This window comes from Cervus canadensis, chromosome 10 (genome assembly GCF_019320065.1).
Source record: "Cervus canadensis isolate Bull #8, Minnesota chromosome 10, ASM1932006v1, whole genome shotgun sequence".
Classification (NCBI taxonomy): Eukaryota; Metazoa; Chordata; class Mammalia; order Artiodactyla; family Cervidae; genus Cervus; species Cervus canadensis.
Genome location: NC_057395.1, coordinates 23640623 through 23665248, shown reverse-complemented (window position 1 = coordinate 23665248; position 24626 = coordinate 23640623). Strand labels below are relative to the sequence as shown.

Below are 24626 nucleotides of genomic sequence, written 5' to 3'. Positions count from 1 at the left end.
ATTTTAATAAATTAAGATGTCAAAACCAAAATTTTCCCTCTTAAAAAAAGGATAAATCCCCATTAGAAGACTTTGAGCAAAGGCTGTTGGGACTATTATGGGTAAAGTTTCATGTATTTGTATAAGAAATGCATTTTATACTATCTCAGATTATTTTGACTATCTTTCAGCATATTTAAACTACGTTTAGTTTAGCTATATTTAAAACTACTTCCTGAAGTAACTGGTGACTAAATAAATAATTTGCTATTTGGATAAGAAATAAGCTGAGAACAATCTGAATTTTCCAAAAAGAGACCTAGATTATTTTTTGTCTTCACTGTCTTTCCCTTCCACCTTCTATCTCTGGCTTGTACTCATTCATTAGGGTCAACATTCTTAGGACACTCTTTACCTTATATGATGTCTCATTCTAAATAAACAAGGTTATCTAGGGTACAAGAAGAAAAGTATCATTAATTGTTATTTAATTTTCTCACCAGGTACTAATGATTATTGAACGATGTGTGCAACTCTGAGTGATTCTAGCCACACGCACAAACTTTGAAGGATTTAGTTAGATAATTCAGTTTCCAAAACACTGTAGCCAAAACTTTCAGACCATTAAGGAAATACCATTTACAAATAATAGACCATGAACATGAATATAACAAAGAGGTTAAGGAATTTTCCAGCACCACAAACAGGGAATCCATATGAATAAAGAGAGAAAATGTGTACACTGGTAAATTGACCTTGCTACTTTTCTTGAAGAGATAAATTATCATGGGTTCACTGGAAAATACACCATGAGGAAATGGGGTGGAAAGAAGATACAATATGAGACTTCTATTGTGGGGATCTCTGCAGCCAGTCACAGGATTGAAGAAGAGTAGAATTCTCATTAAGAAAACAGTACCTAAGTTCAATAGTCATGTATGGATGTGAGAGCTGGGCCACAAAGAAAGCTGAGTGCAGAATAATTGATACTTTTGAACTGTGATGCTGGAAAAGACTCTTGAGAGTCCCTTGGACCAAAAGGAGATCAAACCAGTCTATCCTAAAGGAAATCAGTCCTGGGTGTTCATTGGAAAGACTGACACTGAAGCTGAAGCTCCAATCCTTTGGCCACATGATGTGAAGAACTGACTCATTGGAAAAAATCCTGATTCTGGGAAAGATTGAAGGCAGCAGGAGAAGGGGATGACAGAGGATGAGATGATTGGATGGCATCACTGACTCAATGGACATGAGTTTGAGCAAGCTTCTGAAGTGCGTGATGGATAGGGAAGCCTGGCGTGCTGTAGTCCATGGGGTCGCAAAGAGTCAGACATGACTGAACTGACTGGCTGACTAAGATCAGATTGGAAGGTTACATGTTCTAGTGTCAGAAGCTTCAAATAAGCTTTTTTTAAGGAAACGTCATGGAGTAAACTGTCTCTCCACACCTCCCAGCTGTGTCTTAGTCCATTCAGGCTGCCATGACTAAATACCATAGACTGAGTGGCTGTAACAACAGAAATCTATTCTCACAGTTTTGGAGGCCAGAAGTTTCAGATTAGGGTGCTAATGCCTGCAGATCCTGGTTAAAACCCTCTTCCTGACTTGCACACAGCTGCCTTCTTACCATGTTGTCACCCACTGGACCTTTTCTCAGGGTGTATCTGTACAGAAAGAGCTCTGTCCCTCCTGCTCTTTGCCTGAGACCACTAACTTTATCAGATTAGGACCCCACCCTTACGAACTCATTTAACCTTGTGCTGTGCTTAGTCATTCAGTCGTGTCCCGCTCTTTGCAACTCCATGGACTGTAGCCCTCCAGGCTCCTCTGTTCATGAGATTCTCCACGCAAGAATCCTGGAGTGGGTAGCCATTCCCTTCTCCAGGGGATCTTCCCAACCCAGGGATTGAACCCAGGTGTCCCACATTGCAGGCAGATTCTTGACCAGGTGAACCACAAGGGAAGCTCATTAGGTTTAACCTTAATCAACTCCTAAGTTTAACCTTAATCATTTAACCATTTAACCTTAACCTTACCATTAACCTAATCAACTCCTAAAAGCCCTACCTTCAAATACAGTCAGACTGGGGATGAGGGCTTCAACATCTGACTTGGGGGAAGGATAAGATTCAGGCCAATGCACCAACTATCAGTTATCCTGGGGTCAAGGTAAAGAGCTACAATGTAGTGGTGAGTGGGGAGGGACTGGCTGGCATCAGGGGCAGAAACAGGGGCTGTCAGTCCTTATTCTGGCTCTGCCAGTGATCTGAGCTGAATGCAGTTACTCATCAGACTTCTAATGCAAGTGTGGTATGTAAGGTGCCACTTGCATCTGTTGCAACATCTATAAAATTGAAAAGAAAAACAAAGTCTCTATAAGTGTGCCCCCTAGTCAGTTTATTTGAGTTTCACTTATGTTTTCCTCCATATCTATCTGCAGATTAGAAAGGCTGTGGCTATTTTATATATACACAATACTACTGAATACATGGTGATCATACATCATACAGTTTAATCCATTTGTTATTTATTTAATTTTTTAGAAAGCTAGTTATAGACTTCATGAAAAAGTAGTGAAAGTGTCAGTCGCTTTAGTCATGTCCAACTGTTTGTAACCCCATGGACTGTAGCCTGCCAGGCTCCTCTGTCCATGGGATTGCAATATTTCTGAAGACCAAAAAATAATCTTAGAAACATTCTTCGAAATAACCAGTGAAGGTGAGACCTTTAAAACCATCTTTCACTTCTTGTTTTCAATATCAAGTCATGTTTACAAGGGACACAATAGGAAGCAGTTCATCAGGACTGTACTTACATAAAATAAGGGTAGAAGAAAAGTCGGACAGAAGAGATCTGGGATAGATCTCCAAGAATCAGATTATATTCGACTGAATTTAACTCAACACAGAGTATGCTGCCTCTGGTGTACAAATGAAGGCAACAGGGAAGTTCCTCTCAGAACTTGGCCTTCTGGGATATGACCTAGCAAGTCTATATCAATTAAGAATGTATCAGTTATTTGTATGGTATAGAGTAGCAATAGTATCTGTGTGGACCATTGGGTTGTCATATGGTCACTAAGTCATGTCCAGCTCTTGCAACCCCATGGACTGTGGCCTGCCAGGTTCCTCTGTCCATGGGATTCTCCAGGCGAGAATACTGGAGTGGGTTGCCATTTCCTTCTCCAGGGGATCTTCCTGACCCAGGAATCTGGGTCTGAACCCAGTCTCCTACATTGCAGGCAGATTCTTTACTGACTGAGCTATGAGGGAAGCCCTGGACCATTGGATAGATGGGCCTATGGACATGTTTTTATTTTGCCATCATTGTATTGGTCCAGGTGTGATTAAGAAAAAAAAAAAAGAATGAATAAACAACTTTAGTGTTTGGGTATCTCTTGAGAAACTAGAAACTCTGGCAATCTGTGCCCACACTCCCACATGCTTCCACTCTGCTGCAGCTGCCACAGTTCTATCCCCGTGCCCCATCGTTCTCCTGTGCCCAGGAATGCAGTAAATCATGCCACCTGTAATGAAATCTTTGGTTTAGTTTTGTTTTTTAAGTTTTTGGGACTTTTGCCACCATGACCCCAAGGGCTCAAATTTGCCAACCAAACGTAAATCCAGTGATTGTCTTCAAATACAGGACTGCAGAGTTTCAGATCACTCAGAACCCAATTAAGGCAATTGTACTTAAATGTCAAGACAACAAATTTGGCATGTGCTAGTACAATAATTAGAAAGGGATTTAATGAGCTAGATGGAATTGTGTTTGGAGGAAGTCTGTGTAAAGCAAAAGGGAGTCATCAATTCAAACCAGTGGTTAATGCAGCCATTTTTACAAATGGAATTCGATTACTTCATGTTAGAAGTAGGCAGATACATAATCCCTCAAGAAAATGGATCGGGGCGGGGGGAGAAATTCCAGATTGATCACATCACAGTGGAACTTGAAAACAGGTCTCTCCTGATTCCTAACAGGAGGCTAACACATGAGTTACTCTATTGAAGGAAGCCTTGTGCCATGGATGACTCACCAAGGAGTCAGTGGGTGCACAGCCCTGTAAGGGTCCAATGTTACCCTGAACCTTTCCCTCCCTTTTCTACCTAGATGCCCAATGGCTGCTGCCCATCTGGAAGCATTATAATATTGCTGTTATCAGGGAAAGGGCAATTAGCACCCAAGGCAGGTGGTCTGAGATTCCCAGCAGTGGTTTCACGTTTTCCACCATCACTGGCAGGGACAGAAATCAGTAAGGTGCTTCTCGGTTCTCTCTCTGCCTCTCTCTGTATCCAGGCATGTGTGCTTTTGCAGAATTTCATTTCACTTCATTTCATTTCATTTCATTTCACTGCAACAGTTAGAGGGGAAGCAGAAGGAAAGGCAGCAAAGGGGATAAGAACAGCCCCAGGAGAAGCAAATTGACTGAAGTAAGAGCAGCAGCTTCAGCAGCTCACCAGAGCCAAGGGGACACTTCTCTTGCAGGTGCACCCTTGCTTTTGCAAACGTGGCAGCTTCACTGCCCTGCTCCAGATCACTGCATGGATCCGGTGCTGGGGGTACCAGCACTGCTGTCGCCTCTTACTACTACTTTGTATATGTGGACAGCTTTAAATGTAACGCTTCAAAAATACAGTTTATAGGGGGTGGGGGAGCAAATTTGTGCAGGTAGCAAGAGCTTCAATCAGTACAAATGGATGGGGACTTAGTCCAGTGGAAACAAGCCAGGGTTCCAGGTGGGCACTGAGGAGGCGTTACTGTGCCTGAGTCCGAGGGAAAGGGGTTTCTACACCGCGACCATGAGACACTTTCTCAGTAACCACTTACCCTCATTCTTCATCTCTTCTTTTGCAGAAGAAAACTGTATTCAGATCATTTGAGTATGAAGACAAATTTACTGTCATAGGAAGAATCCCAGGGGCAAGCAATAATCACATATCCCACTTCACTACTCATTCAAAGGTGGAAATAGCCAACAACAATGCCAGGCTGTTGTTTGGTCATCTAGTTCTAGCCCTTGGCACATTCTACTTTATTTATAGTCCAAGCCACAAGTGAATCTTGGTTTTCTTGGTCAGAAAGGAAGTCGAGTCTCTCTACCCTTTCTGGGTTTTACGTCTAACCCTCAGTTAAATAACTACTCTCGGTACCGCCAATAAAATTTACTTCAAATTGATGAATGATTTATGAATGTCAACATAGGATCCAGCATTGTTTCATCTCTCATGGAGGCTGTAATCTGAGTTAGATTTCCCTAGACTGGGTCTTTTGAAACAATCGGGTCATGTCTTGGCTATATGATTTAGGTGGATATTCACGGAGTTTCTCTTGCCAAACCATGCTTTAAAAAAGGGGCCCTTTCACTTATTCTAGAAGAGAATCTACCTTCTATTTTTCATAGGAACTTGCAGGAACAGAGGGACAGGATAATGACTTCAGACTATAGAGGCTATTAGTGGTAACACGAGCTTCCAGTCAAGAGAAAGCCTGGCTGCTTCTTGGTTGAGAGGAAGGGCAAATTTGCCCCCAAGGGAGAAGAGGGGCCACAGAGGTTGAAACAGAAGCAGGTGAACCGGGGGTTTGTGTGCACGTGCTGAAAGGGGCCCAGTGAAGGAAGAAGGACTGGAGAACCCTAGCTGCCCCACTGTCTTGAGCTCATAGTCACATCTCCCTTCCAGTTTTCATAATTTCTGATTCCCATTATTTCAAAAAGCCCATTACGCTTTGATTTCCTTCATTGTGTCTCGTCCTTCCCTTCCAGAACCATAATCTAAAGAACATATTCAAAGCTTAAGCCATTCACTGAAGCAAAGGGAATCTTAGCCAAGTCTTCCAGGTAGCTGTTTAATTTTTATTGTCTCCATGAAAAAAAAAATACTGATTTTTGCTCAGAGAAATCAGTGTCTAACTATAACATAGAAGGGGCTACCCAACCACTGTTTATTTTCCCCCACAGAGGTAATTTTTATTTACAATGATTATGAATAATGTAGACACATGTAGATGTCCACACACACACACAAAACATATACACCCAAACATACATAGATAACACATACATTTACAAATGACTAAAACTTCTATTTAGAGGCTTTGGAAAAAAAAATAATCTGTAGTTTATAGCAACCTTGCCTACACAAAAGGATTTTTAAAACCGCTACCTACAATGCCAAATTCTTTGGTTTTTAATTTTGCAAGTTCAGCCCAAAGGAAGACCAAGATACTTTGGTACAGAGGCTACTGGGCAGATGGAAGATGACTGGTGGAAAGCACTGCTAGAATGAAAAAACAAAGTGAGAAAGTTAATGTTTGTCCCAGATTCTGCTTCATTGCTGTCAACTGGCTTCTAGCTTTGTTTCAGGGACTGTTTCAAAGTTGGAAATAATTTTCTCTTACCAGAGTCCATATTACCAACTCGTAAAAAGTCAATAGAAAATCAGGGAGAACAGTCATTTACCACTTACTCTAATTTGCATTCAGAAGTAATCACCAAATAAAAAAAAAAAAGTTTCCTTTGAAGATGTTTAAACATTTTTCTTTCGGAGATTAAAATGCAGAGCTATTTTTTCTTTTGTCCTTTGATGCAAATGATTTAAATGCAGAAAATATCACCATTCTCTTTTTAAGAACGAAGTTAGAAATACACCTTTACAAAGCAAAATTAAAAAAAAAAATCCTGCAAGTGGCAGTTATGATGGTTCAGCAACTAAACTGCCTGAATAAAGCATATCAAATACATTTGAAATCTGCTCAGACCGTGGCAAACCTATTCGATGAGGCAAAATAACATTTTAACCATCGTGGCAAAAGTGATTTTGATTCCTATTTAAGTTCTTTGTGGAGCAATAAGTAACTGAACTTCAGCTGCTTTCTTTGTAAAGTCTTCTGCATAAATACAGTCACATTGGCTGGACTGTTGGTAGGAGGAAAGAAGGGGGGCTTTTCAATGAATTGATCACTTTATTTCCTTATGGTGGAAAATATTACTTTCCACAGAGTTTCTGAGGAACAGTGACAATACAAAGATTTGTCTAAAATTTTTAACTTTAGAGGATGAATTTCTTATCACCAGGTCAAATCAATAAAGAGAGAAAATGTTCCAATGAATACTTATTTTGGCCTGCACATTTCTGTATTTCTTCATAAAGCTGTTTTCTTACTCTTTGAATTACACCTTTCCCATCTGAATATGACATCCTTCTACTCTGGTAAAGATTGATCTCCTTCTTTGTAAAAATAAACTAAATGATTAATAAATAATAAGATAAAATAATAAAAGATTAATCTCCTTCTTGTAAAAATAATCTGATTGCTCAGTGAACAGAGAAAGTTGACAAGTCATTCTTTGTTCAATAAGAAGGAGAAAAATGATTGTTTATACTTGATTTTTAAGATAACAGATCATCTATAACACTGTTTACAATGAATAAATGAACTGTTTTGAGTTCCTTGGAGACGTTTTTTAGTGTTCCCTGAAACATTTTCAGAAAATAAAATTTTAAATCATCTTTTGCTCTATATTAGTTTTATATGACAGAACTAGTAAAGATTTGCATTCAAATATGAATACTGGGCAAAGCACTATAAACTAAGAAAATTGTAAAATATTATAACCTAAAATGTTCTCAGAAAAAAAAAATCTGACAATCATAAATCATAACATTCAACTTTGAAAATTACAAAAATTTATAGAGTAGAATTCATGAAACCTTAAAAGGTAAGCAGTATTATATTTAACTGGAAAAATCCTATCAGAAGATGAAATATTTTTAGTTTGGCAAATATCTAAAAGACTTCTTTAATAAAAGGTGCTGTGACTAAGAGAAATGTTTAAACAGTAAAAAATTTGCTTGCAAGTTTTTCTTTCAAATTCCTTTGGCCACAAGTGGGATCAGCATTGTGAATGTAGAATTATATAGCTAGATAGATGATAGATAGAGATACTGTCTAAAAGGTGAATGTTAGTGTTTTCCATAGCTTTGCTTTTTAAGCTAGAGATCATGTAAATATACGAAGTTTACAAAAAGAGCAAAGAATTGCTTGTAAAAGAGAAATAGTTTCAGCAGTATCTAATCCATTCATTCAATTCAGTGCCATGGATTCCAAACTATTTTTTCAATTTAATAGCTCAGGCTTGAAATACCATCAGAAACTAGCTCAAAACAACTGTTCCCAAGGGCTGCAAAGTTCAATTCTTTTCTCGTTTCTAGACAGATTCAGACATCTATGCATTGCTGGGGCATGAACAGAAAGGTTTTCTTTCGGACACACAAAAAGAAAATTAAGGCATTTTCTGTTCATTCTGAATGTTAACCACCCCTTCTTAAAAAGACCTTTGGATATTTGATGCCTTCCTGAATAGAGTACAGAGTGACATGTTGGAAAATTTCTTTATGACAAATGCAAAAAACAAAGAATATAAATATGCATATGCATGCTTTTTTACAGAGAGACTTTATCTACATTGGACTTCTCTGGTGGCTCAGCTGGTAAAGAATTTGCCTGCAATGCAGGAGACCCTGGTTTGATTCCTGGGTTGGGAAGATCCCCTGGAGACGGGAACGGCTACCTACTTCAGTATTCTTGCCTGGAGAATTTCATGGACAGAGGATCCTGGTGGGCTACACAGGCTTGCAAAGACTCAGACACAACTAAGCAACTAGCACACTTTCATTTTATCTACCTTGAAACTGCTTCATAAATATACAAGATGAGATAAAATTCCCCTGAACACTTGGCAAAATACATTATACATCATTGTTTAAGAACAAAACTATACTTTATCATACTGTAAGTTTAAAGCAGAAAATTTTAAATACTTCCTATAAAAGCAATGGCCCACTTATGTGGAGACCTAATAACATCTCCATCTAAGTCACAATATTTGGCAAAGACATATGAGACATCTTTGACAAAGGTCCATAGAAACTTCTGGGTGCCATACAAAATGCCAGATCATCATTGTTTATCAGAGGCCTTGTCTTTATTTTTCCAAAGCATTGGTACTAAACTGCAGAGTGCACATTAATTTGTTAGATAAAATAAATAGCAAAGACTTGGTGTGATTTAGTGAACTCAGTTGGTATTAGTATTTCTAAAATTAAATAAGCTAATTTTACTTAATAACATCATAGGGGTTGGCAGATTCACTGTGCTACAAATCTTCAGGTGATAAGCAGTGGCCTCAATACTCTTCGGGATGTAGTAATAAAAAACATGTTATTGGCATACTGGTATCAATCCAGACTTATTGAGCCTTTGAACTACAATTAAGGGCTTTCCTGGTAGCTCAGCTGATAAAGAATCCACCTTTATGGATGCAGGAGACTCCAGTTTGATTTCTGGGTTGGGAAGATCTGCTAGAGAAGGGATAGGCTACCCATTGCAGTATTCTTGGGCTTCCCTTGTGACTCAGACAGTAAAGAATTCGCCTGAAATGTGAGAGACCTGGATTCTATCTCTGGTTTGGGACGATACCCTGGAGATGGGAATGGCTACTCACTCCAGTATTCTTGCCTGAAGAACTCCACGGACAGAGGAGCCTGGCAGGCTACAGTCGATGGGGTTGCAAAGAGTCAGACATGATTGAATGATTTTCACTGAGCTACAATTACTTTTATTATTCTGCTTCTGAAAAGAATCACATAAAAGACTAATCCTTAAGGCATAATCCATTAATATAGAACAGGCTATCCAGTGAATGACCCTCAAAGCTCTCTCTTGGTTGCCCAGAAACTAGATAGCTGAGAAGATGAGCTATGTACCCAGCAAGGAGAAGGACTGAGCCTGAACCCAACTCTGCATGGAACCTGGCAAGACCAGCCCAAGGTACTGGCACTTCTTAATCCACTGGTGTGTCAGTCTGGGCTGCTTGGTGCTTGATCCTAAAGTGTGTATTTCCCCTGTACAATGTTCCTCTTAGATTTTTCCAATAAAGAGGGCCCCCCTGGGCCACTGTCCACTGGCGGACACCCCTCCATGAGATGCCAGGAGAACAGAGGACTCTACTGGCTTTTCTGCTACCAACTTCTAGACCCTCCTTAGTGATCCTGTTCCTTTACCCTAGCCCCTTCCTCAGCATACAAAGACTGTACACATTCTGGACTATCAACAATTAATCATTTCTTCAGCATGACTTTAAAAAATCAGTTAGATAAATGATATAGACTGATAACATTGAGCTGTACTATAATCTTGATAATGAAAATAATAATAATTTTCATGAAAGCATATTTTAAACATCCTGTTGGACCTAAAGAAAGACAAAAAATAAGACTGCAAGATGACAAGACAAAAATTCAACTGGTTAACCTGATGTTTCCTGTATTGTAAGTTCCGTATCACTATCCTAATTAATGTGAAGAAAGGTGGATGATATGATACAGTCCTCATAAATGGCCAGGAAACTGAGGTTGGAGAAACTCAGAGCAAGATTCTATTAATCTCAGGGTCCTGGTAAGGGCAGGTTAAATATGATATTTCTCTTCTTCTATGGAGAATGTAAGAATATTATTCTAAAATAAAATTCTTGTTCTAAAAATATATCATATGACTGTAACACACTTAATTTTCAGTTCAGTTCAGTCACTCAGTCATGTTCGACTCTGCAACCCCATGGACTGCAGCACGCCAGGCCTCCCTGTCCATCACCAACTCCCGGAGTTTACTCAAACTCATGTCCATTGAGTAGGTGATGCCACCCAACCATCTCATCCTCTGTCATCCCCTTCTCCTCCCTCTTTCAATCCTTCCCAGCATCAGGGTCTTTTCAGATGAGTCAGTTCTTCGAGTCAGGTGGCCAAAGTATTGGAGGAGATTCAGCTAAAATTTTATAACCTGTATATATCTCTTTCTGAAGACTATTTACATGCTCTTATTGTAAGCAAACTCAATTAACTAACAGTGAAGCATCATAGAGATAATTCCGTTATTCTTTATGGAAATCTTTGAAGGACAGTTATGGATCTTTTTCCATTTTTGTTTCAATAAAGAGCTGACATGTCAAGCTCAGAATAATCTATAATTGAGCAAGATATATGACATTCTATTTTAATCCTATTATCTTTTTAGAGGGTGAGCAATAATTGCAGATAAGTTCTGCCTGATTTACTATTTTCAGTGGATTTTCTTCCTTGAAAACTGAAAGTCATCATCATCAAGATTCTAAAAGAAAATGAATGGGATTAAATCATAAGTTTGAAACTGTGTGTTTTTGCCAATTCCCAAAAAAAGGAAGTGAAACAGATTTTGTTGTCAGTTCACATAACCTTTGGCAATACAGAGATGAAGACATGAGGTCAATTCTCAAACCATATGAGACAGGTGCTGTCAAGGTTGTAGCTGGCCACCTTGGCAGGGAAGGAAATGACCAGGATCTGTAACTGGCCTCAAAATCAAGCAAACACCAGAAGTTTGGATATAAACTTGTTCATAGTGGTTAATATATGTTATTGATTAGAAATCTAAATATTCCTGAAATTCATATGCTCATTAGTAACATTCCTCTACTATTTCACTTTACTTCACAGTAATTATCATTTAAATTTAATCATCTTTCCACTCCTTAGATTTGTGTTTTCAGATCCACTTTTCCCTCAGCCACCCCATAGTAATATTTTTGAAGCACCAATACAATCTCGCCTTTCCCTATTTAAAACCTTCCAGTAGCTTCCAAGTACCTTCCTGATAAATCCCAAACACCTTAGCATAGAGATATGAACTGAACAGTTTTGTCTCTCCAAAATTCACATGTTGATGCCTAAACCCTAATGCCATGGTATTTGGAGGGACCTTTAGGAGGTGATTCGGTCATGAGGGTGAAGCCTTCATCAGTGGGATTAGTACCCTTATAAAAGAGATCCATGAAGAGCCTTCTAGCGCCGTTAGCCATGGGAAGACACAACAGAAAGAGAGCCCCCCTATGAACCAGAAAGTGGGGTCTCATCAGACTCCAAATCCACCAGCTCCTTGATTTTAGACTTCCAGCCTAAGAACTGTGAGAATCAAGTCTGTTGTTTAAGTCACCCAGTCTGTGGTATTTCTGTTGTAGAAACCTGAACAGACTAAGACACACAGTATATAAGGAAGTTTGGAATCCTGTCCCTGCTTGTCTGTGCAAAACTCTCTGGCTAGAAATACCTTGATACCTGGCTTCCTTCTAACTCTCTCTCCATGACTGGGTTCAGATGCTAACTTGTCTCTACATTAACCCTGGCTCTCTACAGAATAAGGGTCTTCCTCTGGGTACCAGTGAACTTCCACAGTATTTCTGCTCCTTTTTAATCAGAGGTCCTTGCAACACTTTCTTTCTCATCTTTTGTGGAAGCTGATCTGACATCCCCATGCATTTAGGAAATTTCAATTCACTCTTGAGTCAGAGAAGTGTGCTTCTTCAGGATTTATCTTAGTATTCCCTTTGCACAGCTTTCTGATTCTGCAACCACAGAGTGATACCTCTACAAGTTTAAGATTCCCCTGAGAAGGAAATGTTTCATTAAAAAATCTACACCAGCTTTTCACATTCATAACAAGCATAGTACCAGAAATTTCCAGTATCAGGTGAGACTTTCCTTTCTTTTGAAAAATGTCACAAATCTGTATTATAATCACACCCTTCTCATCTATAAATACTGTCTTCCATTAGTTCCCTAAGCAGAACAGTGGCCTGAAGACAGAATCAGCATAGTAGTATTTTGCAAATTTCCATTATTTCTGTGAAATGGGATGATGTGTCTTATTACTACTACATGATATTTCTATTTAGAACTGTTATTGTCAGATCTCTGAAATTAAGAAAGTATATCTAGGCTTGAGACACACAAGCAGTGGGGTTTCATTATCTAAGAATATTCTGATGCATTCTCTATCCTGCAAACATACCAAGGAGATTATGCCCACATGAGACATTATGAAATTTGCCTTTGCTTTGTAAAATGCCATCAAAGCAACCACACTCTCTTTTAGATCAAGGACTTGTCAGTGGCTTCTTTCTTGGCAAACAGAGTACCTAGTTATGAACTACAATAAAATATTAGAACACATACAATAACCCGTGTGCAGCAATTAGCAACTGCTAGCTTTTTAAAGAAATACAGAATTGGTGACAATATGATACAGATACAATTGGCAATGTGCCACAGCAGATGATCAAAAAAAGAGTTTTTACATACACATTTGAGGAAAAACAGTTGATCTCTAGTTTTTTTTTTTTTTATTTATTTGACTGTGCCTGGTCTCAGTTGCAGCACCCAGAATCTTGTGGCATGTGAACTCTTACGCGTGGCAAATTTGATCTAGTTGCCTGACAAGGGATGGAACCCAGGTCTCTGGAATTAGGAGCTCGGTGTCTTAGCCATTGAATTACCGGGGAAGTCTTTGATCTCTAGTTTTTAGCTACAAGTACAGCACATTTTGGGGGCTTCAGTGTAGCTTAGTGTTAAAAAAAAAAAAAATCTGCCTGCAAAGCAGATGTGGGTTTTATCCTGGGTGGGGAAGATCCCCTGGAGAAGGAAATGGCAACCCACTCCTGTATTCTTGCCTGGGAAATCCCATGGACAGAGAAGCCTGGCAGGCTACAGTCCGTGGGGTTGCAAAGAGTCAGGCATGACTTAGTGACTAAACAACAACATAGGGTATATTTGCTAACCGTTCTCCAGGATACTTTCCTTAAAGATAAGCTTTAATGTGAACAGAGGTGACACAATTGCTAGATGTGCCTGCAATTTTTAATTCGGTACAAGAATGGGAAATCCATGAGCGATATTGTTGGTAGTCAGTGCAATTTAATCTAGGATGTTTCAGAAATTTACATCCTCAAAACCAACAGCTAAATATGCTCTGTGCTCTAACTCTTTGCAAGGCCAAGTGTGGCCTGTGGTTTGGCCATATCTGCATCCCTGGAGAGGTGCTGGTCAAATTCACAGTGTCTCCGTCAGTCTGGATCATGGACTTACACTTATATGATCCATAAATCCTATTTTTAGTCTTCCCTTCTTCAAGTCATCCAGGTAATACGGAATCAAAGCCAAAAACAAAGTCACACTTGACAAGCCTTTTCAGAAATACATTCATTGTCCCAAGAGAAGGAATATGAAGTTCCAAACACTGGATGTGAAAAAAGTGGTAAGAACCACGTATTTGCTTCCTTGCATGAGAAAGGAATTTGTGACTGATTTCTGTAAAGGGATTGACTGTAAGTTACCAACAATATTACACAGGAAGAAGCCCAAGAACCTTAGCTCTATAAAGACTGGCCGTTCTCACCAAACACTGCTTAACCCCCTCTTTCTTATGAGGCCCCCTCATTGCTGTAAGGGCTCCACCCCAGAAAAACAGAAGGGCAGTCAGCAGGGAGGAAGAGGTCCATGTGTTGCTCATCCATGCCTGTGTCCCTGGGGCATGGAATTCACTGAGGACAGCTCAAACAAGGCCGAATCATGAATGGAATTCGGTCTTACCTGAAAGTCCTTGAAGCCCTTCTGTTCCCAAAGTAATCACAAAAACCATGCTAGTGACTGCTTTAAATACCTGCTAATCAGAAGGAAGTATGCTTCTTTCGATCTGCCCAAGTAAGGTATGCCTCTTTTTGGATCCCCTCTGTTCAGGTGGTCATACGTCCACATGAACACGTCCACATGAACAGAGAAGATACAAGAAGAAAGGTCTGTGTAAATTAACATCCAGATCAACAGGGGCGCTTGTCAACTACTGAGATCCCACTTATTCACCAGGAAATACAAATAGTTTCAAAACATCTTTATATCTTCATGAAAAGAATGTAAAAAAAAAAAGACGATGACAACAACAATGAAACTTCCATTGGAAGCATTATTTAACTGGGACACTAAGGTTTATAATCCCTCCATTATCTGTTCTCATGCAGAGCCAGAAAAAATAGTCACCAACTTAAGAGAATAACAGCCTTTGTTTATTTCAGAATGAGCCTGTGCCAAAAGAGTAAATATACTATTGTCTTTTGTTTTCTGTCTTTGTTCAGTGAAAGTGGGATATAAAGTCTAGACGGTGGCAGAAGTCGGGGAGAACATGCACATGAATGCCATTCTGGGTGGTTTAAATCTCGCTGGGATACGTATTATTTTAACAGTTGCTGCTACAGTCTTTACTCTTAGGCAAAATAATTCTGATTCCTGACATCGACTTTGGAAGCTTCTAAAAAGAAAAAGCATACAGAGTCTCTCATGCTCATTGCTTGTATTAAGCAACATAAATCAAAATGCTTATTCCTAAAAGATAAGAAAGATCTTGTCACAATGCCCAGGGCAGAGCAGTCACTCTCTAACCATTTGGTTCCTTTCTTTCTTATTCCCATTTAACTCAATCAGGCAAAAGTATTCCGCCCCCAGCCCCCAAAGAGATTCAACAGTGTTCAAAAATACTTTTTCAAGGGCCAGGATAAATAAACTTTGCTGAGAAGTTTCAGATGTAGGCTTTTGCTTCCAGAACTAGTGGTGGTTCCAAGCAGTGACTTATGGAGCTTTAGATCCCCAATAATCTCAATCTATCCCCAGAACCCCACAAAAACCAACTCAAAATAAAAGCAGTCCTCTTGTTATGAAATCTAGCTTCAAGAAAAGTCCCCTTTCAAACAGATTGAAACCCTGGAGTTACTCTATCGATATTCAGGTGCTGCCACTATCCAAAAAAATTACCCCTTATATTAGAGGAAGTCAAACAGTAAGGCTGTCTTGAGAGCTGGGCGGCCCTGGTTTGAATGACAGCCCTTTATTCATTAATGAGAGACCTTAAGAAAAATACTAAACCTAAATTTGAAAGTCCCTCATGTAAATCACTTGAGATTAGCCAGTGAACCTGGGGATGCAAGTCCTGCCAGGTTGATGAGAGGACCAGGAGAGATGATTCCATAGGGCACCTGGCAGGTCTCAGCACCAAGAGAGCACTCAGTAAATAGCTCCCTCCATCATCCTTCCTCCTTTTCACTGGTTCAGAATCTCTGACATTATATGGTCTCCCTCTATTAAGGTAGAAAAAGAGAAAAAGTGGCTGAAAAACAAAATCATGACTATACTGACAACTAGGACTAATTCTGAGAAGTCGTCATAAATCCCTGAGCAAAAGGACTTTGCTATTTGATAAATGATAAGAAAAACTCAGCGCCCTGCGTAGAGACCACAGAGGTCCAGGAGTCCATGTCCTCACCTTCTAATCTCTGCAGGTTACTAGCTTAGTTCTAGGCGGAGAGTAAATAGCTCTGTTTCTGTTCTGCTCTCCTTGTTTTCTGCTGCACCCTGGCCAAAGAGCAGCTCAGGGAAGAACTGTGTTGCCCACTCTGAGTTGCTGTAACTACATTGTTGACAAAATAGCAGGCGCTCTGCGGGAGTTGGAATAGCCTCTTGGAAACAGTATATGACTTCTGCTACTGGCACATCCTCTGTTGCCTGTTAAGGGGCTGACTTGGGGCATCCAGGGACCCCCCCCCCAAAGTCACACACTAGCTAAGGGGATGGAGAAGGGTTTTGAAAATCACTGGGCCTCTCACATCCACAGAATCCCAATGGCCTAGGCTTCAGATCTGAAGATTGCCCTTATCCCGAGGGAACAAAACAAAGCCTTGATACTATCTGCAGAACTATGTCGCATCTGCTTCCTAAATAATGAGTATTTCAGGGCACTAAAAAGAATGCTGCCTGGTTCTTTAAAACATAAGCCTACCTAGAAGACGGTAGGAACTAAAACTTCAGATGGAGAGAATATAGAAACGGACAATGTCCACACCATGAATAAAAACAGAAGTCTGGCCTCAACTTCTAAAGCAACTAGTCCAGGAGCCAAAACTCAATCCTGGAAGCAATTGGTCCAGAATGGGTAGGACTTGATTGACAACTGATGGTTTTTCTTTGTTTTTTTGTTCCTCTGCCCAACTCTGGACCAACCACGGGTAGCCAAACATCCCCCAGACCAATCCCACAAGATTCTTGGCTTCTGACTAGCCCACTTCCAGCTTCTCCATGCCAACCACCTCCATTCACAGCATACCTGAAGCCTTCTTTTTTTTTTTTTAAACTGAGAAGCCTTCCCACTCTCCTGCCTTCTTTGAGTCCCTTCTGAAGGCCAGTGATGAAGGCTCACTCCCTTGCTGTAACAAACTGAACAAACAGCTCTGTTCTCATTCCAGCGGTTTTTGCTTATTTCTGTAAGATGCATTTGTTTCTTTTTGTTATATCCAGTGTACTAACAAATCATATTTTACCATTTGCAATGCAAAGGACCATGGAAACCTAGATGCTTCTGAACTGTGGTGCTGAAGAAGACTCTTAAGAGTCCCTTGGACTGTAAGGAGATCAAACCAGTCCATCCTAAGGGAACTCAACCCTGAATATTCATTGGAAGGACTGATGCTGAAGCTGAAGCTCCAATACTTTGGCCACCTGATGTGAAGAGTCGACTCATTGGAAAAGATGCTGATACTGGGAAAGACTGAGGGCAGGAGGGGAAGAGGGCAGTAGAATGAGATGGTTGGATGGCATCATGGACTCAATGGACACGAGTTTGAGCAGGTTCAGGGAGATGGTGAAGGATAGGGAAGCCTGGCGTGCTGCAGTCCATGGGGTCAAAAAGAGTTAGACATGACTTAGCGACTTAACGACAATGCAACCAACACCACCCTTGAGGCCTCTGGGCAACCCCAAAATCTGCCTCGAATGTGCCTTCAGCGCCTTCCATACTCACCAAGCCCACCTGCAACCATCCTTTTCTTTCCACTTCATGGCTCCAATTATCATAGAGAATTATATACAGTAACAGAGTAATCAACCATCCTAGCTTCCCAGAACTTCCCCATTTTAAGCACTGAAAGTCCTACATCCCAGGAACCCCCTCAGGCCCAGGTAAACTGGGACAGCTGGTTGGTTACCATATGAGACTCCATGCCTGCCATCCTGACAGTCAGCCTTTGCAGGTGTAATTCATTCTGCCAGCAGTCTTCTTTTACTATTAACAGATTATCAGCCTGCTGAGCTCCTCTCAGTCAGCTGAGCCTGAGCTTAAATGCCCACTCCTAAGCCTCTTCGCCAGCAGTCCACCCCCTAATCGCAAACAGGTGATCCCCCTCCTCCATGCCACACTGGCCTGTACATACTTCTGTGCATATCACGTGGCTATGGCAGCTAGACTTTCTGACCCTTTGACATACTGATCTCCCAGCGGGGAGGAGCTTTATTCTCTCCCCACACTGTCATCACCACACCAAGGCCCTGTGTGTCTGTTTCCTGAGTAAGTGAATCTGTGGATGATTAACTGGCTTAGCTATTTATTTATTTACCATAATAATAATTACTTATCATTGAGTTCCTGAATATTAACAAATTGTAGAACAAAAATTATTGTTAAATACTGTGATTATTATTGTTATCATCATTAATCAATTATTAATTAATGAATTAAACTGATCCCTGCAAAAAGGTCCAAAAGTTCCAGATTGAGCCAAAGAGACAGCATAATGTGGAATTTGGGAGCCTTCCAAGAAGCATACTCATTAATCCATCTCAATCACCCAGATCATCCACCCACCTCAATCTGGGTGGTGTTGTCCTGCCCATCGTCCAGGATCAGGTCCGTGAAGCCTCTGGGCTCTGGGGAGTCTTGGCCCAGGCTAGCTCGGTTTGAGTCTACGGCCTTGAGAGAATCCAAGTTCCTTTTCCACCTGTGGCTGAATGCATGTGTGTCCACCTCCACCTCCTCTTCTGTCTGTGGGAAGGCTTGAGCAACCTGATACTGCCCATCTGAAAAAATTAAATAAAATAATGAGTTACCACCTGTTATGCATCGTTCACATGCTTTCTCATAGAGAAGAAAAATATCCTGCCGCTCATGAAGAGAGGAAAATAACTCAAAACAGTGAAACCCATTTAACTATAATATTTTGAGTTTGGTATGAAGAACTCTGAGTAGAAGGCAATTTCAGGACATGCCATAAGTCGTGACAATGCTTAATGTGCAGATCCAACAGAGTCCCTAAAACAGATGTGCTGCCCTAAAGCAATGCATTTTTATTCCCTTCCTTCCCTGCCCTCCACACACACCCTTCATAAACATTCTCTAGTTGTTCTGAGAAAATAAGCTGCAATCCAAACAAAGGAATGAAACCAACTGACTCCCAGCACATTTGAAAATACAAATCCGGCATCATTAACTTGCAAGTTTATATTGTTTCACATAAGTTATGCTGAGCAGCAGAGAGATAACAGAGCATTCGAACAGGTTAAAAAATATATAGAATGATCTTCACGTCAATGTGATAACTTGCCTTGTAGCTCACAAGTCAGACTTGGTTCACTGCTGAATTCATTTCATAAGCAACACCCCTGGGAGGCATCACAAATGCTTTGTTCATTTGGGCTGTTCTCACCTTGGAATCTTGTCAGAGTGGTTAAGGATGACAGTGATGGGCACTTAGAGAAATGGATGAAAAACAAGGAGATCAAATCACAAAGGCATTTTAAAGCCATCTGCAGTGACTGGCTTTGCTGACCCAGCTCATGCCGCTTCTACAGGGGGTAAAATTAGATTTCATCATTACTCCTAGTCTTTCACTTCAGTGGGTCAGCAGGGGAAGATGTTCCACAAGTGTGGGCAATTCAGTGTCTGACCAAGAACAGTTCTCCTCTAGGCAACGATTACCAAAAGATATGAATTGACAGCCTTTAATAATAGGCAGGACATGGGTTCAAAAGGGCTAAGAGAATAGTGATTTAATTACAGCTGTGATGTTGCCATCGATACTAGAAGATTCTAAGAAACCAAAATGTATTTAATGAAACTTATACTTTGGCCACCTGATGCAAAGAGCAGACTCATTGGAAAAGACCCTGATCCTGGGAAAGATTGAAAGTCAGAGGAGAAAGGGGGCGACAGAGGATGAAATGGTTAGATATCATCATGGACTCAAAGGACATGAATCTATACAAACTTTGGGAAATAGCGAAGAACAGGGGAGCCTGGTGTGCTGCAGTCGATGGGGTTGCAAAGAGTTGGACATGACTTAGCAACCGAACAAAAATAACAACAACAAATAATACCGTTAAATCCATTACTTTGAACTCTAATAACCAAGTCAAGGCTACCACTACTAGTCACATGCAAATGTCTAAAACATCTCCCTTTGAAATCATGAAGGTGCTAATCATTTCCTCTTGAGGGGATATCCTTTGATTTCACTGTGACTTTAAAAGATCTGCCATTGTTTACTGCCTTAGTAGAGACAGCCTAAAGCAAAACACTACCATACTGTAGGCTACCTAGACCTTTCCATGGGCTTGGAGAATATAAGAATGTAAAAGAATCATGGAAATGGAAACGACCACACATTCCATAGAGAGGAAACCAAGAGCCAGACAACGCAGCACTGTGCTCAGCTCACAGAACTGTTATAAGGCTAAAGAAAAACTCAGGTACATGGAGGGTTGATCACAGTGGCCTCCCACCTGCCATGCAGTAAATGTTCAGTAAGTATGTCTAAAGAGGATTTTACAGAAAATGTTTATTTTTTAAGGTGTTATACCCACTGGCCATTGAATAGTGCTCAATAAATGTTTGTTGACTGAATGAATAATAAATAAATTGTAGACAGTCTCTTCAGAGCAAAGATGATGAGGCAGGCAGAATTAGGTAAGGGAAGAAATGCAAGGATTCAGGAGAACTGGGGTGGAATTCTTTCTGTTAGGTTTGCTGAATAGGGGATGTTGCATAATTTACAAAGCTCTCTGTGGTTTTGTTACCCTTTATTTCAAATAGGAATGAAAATATCTCACCTGCAAAAGCAGACCACTTTTCCTGAGTAGGTGTCAGGCTCTAAGATTTATGATTCTAGGTAAAGCTACATAAAGCAATTTTATTTGCTTTATTTAGATGTCCTGCCTCATTACTAAAAATATATGATGTAGCTTACAACAAAAGTACACAATAAAGTTTTATAACAACCAGGTAAGGCCTCATAGCACAATACTTAGACTAAACTTTAGAGCTATGCATTCACTTTGCCCTAGGGGTGATGGCGATCTGAATACAATTATGTAGGAACAACTGAAAACCTATAGTATACTTATTATAACATCAGTCTAGATAAGAAAGATAGCAAATATAATGCATTCAATGGGTCAAACACCCCTAGATATAAGTGGTTTTTTTTTTTTTAACTTCACAGAAAGGGAAAGGCTCCAGCCAGAGGTTTGTCAGTTCTTTCTAATGTAAATCAGAAAAATATACCTAAATCGTCAAAGTAGTAGTCTTCATTAAAATCTTCACACCAGAAATTCAACCCCACTGTTGGTTTCTTTAAAATAGATGTTATCATTGGATATTCACTGCCGGACTTTAAAACTTCACCATTACCCTTTTAGATTTTTATAACACAGGACAAAATACAGTGCTTTTCATGAAATTTAGGCCAGAAACATCACGCTAGCCCCTGTGGTCCTGGCACAGGGCATGGAGTAGACGAAATAAACGAACAATGAAGGAGCTGTCTGCATAGGAAGTCCCCTTTCTCCTTTTCTCCCTCTCTGCTTCTTACCCTAGAGAACAAATAAAAAGACCTTCAGAACACAGGGAGGATAAAGTCCATGTTCCCCACTATTAAATTAATTAAACAAGGAGGCCATCAGACTGAGGAGTCTCTGGTGGCTTTAGAAGCCTATGTAAGCAAACCTAAACCTAAGCCTGTAGGTGCCTCAAGTCTGAGAGATCAAAACCTAAGGACAACCAGTCACAAAGTCCCAACTAGACTTTTCTGAATCAGGCAAACACTTAAGCTGCTGCTGCTAAGTCACTTCAGTTGTGTCCAACTCTGTGTGACCCCATATACAGCAGCCCACCAGGCTCCCCCCATCCCTGGGATTCTCCAGGCAAGAACACTGGAGTGGGTAACACTTAAGCTACAGCCAATGAAATAATTTCCCTGTTTTCTTCTGCCTTTTCTCCATGAAAATCTCTCCCCTATTTGGGGTCCTTGGAGTATTCCTAACCACTTCTGGTATGCTGCTGCCCCACTGAAACTGATTTTTGTTCAGGTAGACTCTTAAAATGCTTGGTATGCCTCAGTTTATCTTTTAATACCACTTAAGTTGAATTTATATGCAGAGTACATCATGACATGAGAAACTCTGGGCTGGAAGAAGCACAAGCTGGAATCAAGATTGCTGGGAGAAATATCAATAACCTCAGATATGCAGATGATACCACCCTTATGGCAGAAAGCATAGAGGAACTAAAGAGTCTCTTGATGAAAGTGAAAGAGGAGAGTGAAAAAGTTGGCTTACAGCTCAACATTCAGAAAATTAAGATCATGGCATCTGGTCCCATCACTTCATGGGAAATAGATGGGGAAACAGTGGAAACACTGTCAGACTTTATTTTTGGGGGCTCCAAAATCACTGCAGATGGTGACTGCAGCCATGAAATTAAAAGACGCTTACTCCTTGGAAGGAAAGTTATGACCAATCTAGACAGCATATTAAAAAGCAGAGACATTATTTTGCCAACAAAGGTCCATCTAGTCAAGGCTATGGTTTTTCCAGTGGTCATATGGATGTGAGAGTTGGACTGTGAAGAAAGCGGAGCACCAAAAAATTGATGCTTTTGAACTGTGGTGTTGGAGGAGACTCTGGAGAGTCCCTTGGACTGCACAGAGATCCAACCAGTCCATCCTAAAGGAGATCAGTCCTGGGTGTTCATTGGAAAGACTGATGCTGAAGCTGAAACTTCAATCCTTTGGCCACCTGATGTGAAGAGTTGACTCATTGGAAAAGACCCTGATGCTGGGAGGGATTGGGGGCAGGAAGAGAAGGGGACGACAGAGGATGAGATGGCTGGATGACGTCACCAACTCGATGGACATGAGTTTGAGTAAACTCCGGGAGCTGGTGATGGACAGGGAGGCCTGGCGTGCTGCGATTCATGGGGTCGCAAAGAGTCGGACACGACTGAGTGACTGAAGTGAACTGAACTGAAATGAACTGTAGTTGAAATTTGGAAAGTCTGATGAATGTGTCAAACTCTTGTTTCTGTGATGAACATTCCACCTCATCCTTTAGCGAGATTACTGGGGAAGGTGAATTTAACAGACAGATAGGCCTTCTGCATAAAACTGGCATAAATGCTTCCTCTGGCATTTATTGTAGGTTTTCCTTATGAAAAACCTACACAAACATTTTGGCCAATCCCATATAAGGGTAAGTCCCCAGACCCGTATAACGTGTTTGTTTTTCACTTTTTAGTGGTGTTACATGATTTTTTTTTTTCTTACTTTCTATACTGTTGTATTAACACCTATTACAGCTGTTGATTAGTTTGCTTCCAAGATGCACATGCTTGCTCCTCCTAGAATTTACCACCTTGAACTCTGTAAACCAATCACTCAATCATCTGCTGGCTCAGACTGTGAAGAGTAAACAAAGGCTAAGGAAAGATCTATGGGCTTCCCCAGTGGCTCAGCTGGTAAAGAATCCACCTGCAATGAGGGAGACCTGGGTTCGATCCCTGGGCTGGGAATATCCCCTGGAGAAGGGAATGGCTACCCACGCCAGTACTCTTACCTGGAGCATTCCATGGACAGAGGAGCCCAGTGGGCTACAGTCCATGGGGTCACAGAGAGTCAGACATGACTGAGTGACTTTCACTTTCACTTTCAAGAAAGTTCTAAGGGCTTTCCAATGACAAAATTTGTGAGCTTTAGGGCCTAGCTTCTGAATTTTCCTTGGGGTTGTTGCTTTACATGTAAGTCTTCCTCTCTGCTTATGTTATGTATAAGCAAAACTAGCCAATCACACATAGAGGAAACATTCCCTATATGCTCATGACTCAGTACTACATGGTTCATCATAACAAAAGTTTGAAAATAAAAAATAAAAAAAATTAAAAACTGAAAGTTTGACATTGGCTTCGATTTTGACCCCATTTCAGAATGATTTTTAGAGAAGATAAAACAAGTCAAAAATGGATGTTTTCCAGAAATAAAGATGGAGAAAAACTGGCAAAGCCACAGTTCGGTTATCTACATTGTAAATTATTCCTATTCACTTCATGGGCTTTCCAACTCATAAAAATATTGCAAATTATTCTTTAAATCACTGCCAAAACAGATCATTCTGAAGCAAGAGGAAAGGATATATGTAAAATAATTTTTCCCTTCCCAGCTGTAGTGAAAACAAAAGCAACAGGAGGGATCTTTCAATAGTCTGGTTGAACAGATTGTTTGCTTTCTGTCTACTGTATGTTAATTAAACCACTGATGGAAAACCTTCCAAGATAATTTCCGTGAACACATTTTGCTATAGTTGTTAATCACATAGTTCATGGAAACATTAAATATATCTAAGGACTCCCATTTGGACATAAGGAGAGAAAGCTAAAAGACACATTTTTGTATATTTAATACATAAATTGACCTTAACACATTCTTGAGATATTTTATTTGATAAAAATTGCAGATAAAGTACTATTGAAAAAGGTTCTTCACTACCTTTCAAATAGATCATCATTATGAAACCCAATAATGTCTAGTTAATCTGAGAGCAAAATAAGAAACTCATGTACACCTTCATATCATTCTTTGCAAAATTTGCAAGTTTCTTTTATGCTATCATCTACCATAAAATAAAATCATTTAAAATAAA

At 40.2% G+C, this 24626-nt stretch overlaps 1 protein-coding gene across 2 annotated transcripts in view; it reads right to left on the bottom strand.

Annotated features, from left to right (window-relative positions):
• PLXDC2 (plexin domain containing 2) overlaps positions 1-24626 on the bottom strand; it is a 429365-nt gene that overhangs the window by 234482 nt on the left and 170257 nt on the right. For both annotated transcript variants that reach the window (XM_043479119.1, XM_043479121.1), the window contains exon 2: positions 18526-18737. In XM_043479119.1, coding sequence (XP_043335054.1) covers positions 18526-18737 — 212 coding nt within the window. The remainder of the gene's footprint in view (positions 1-18525; positions 18738-24626) is intronic.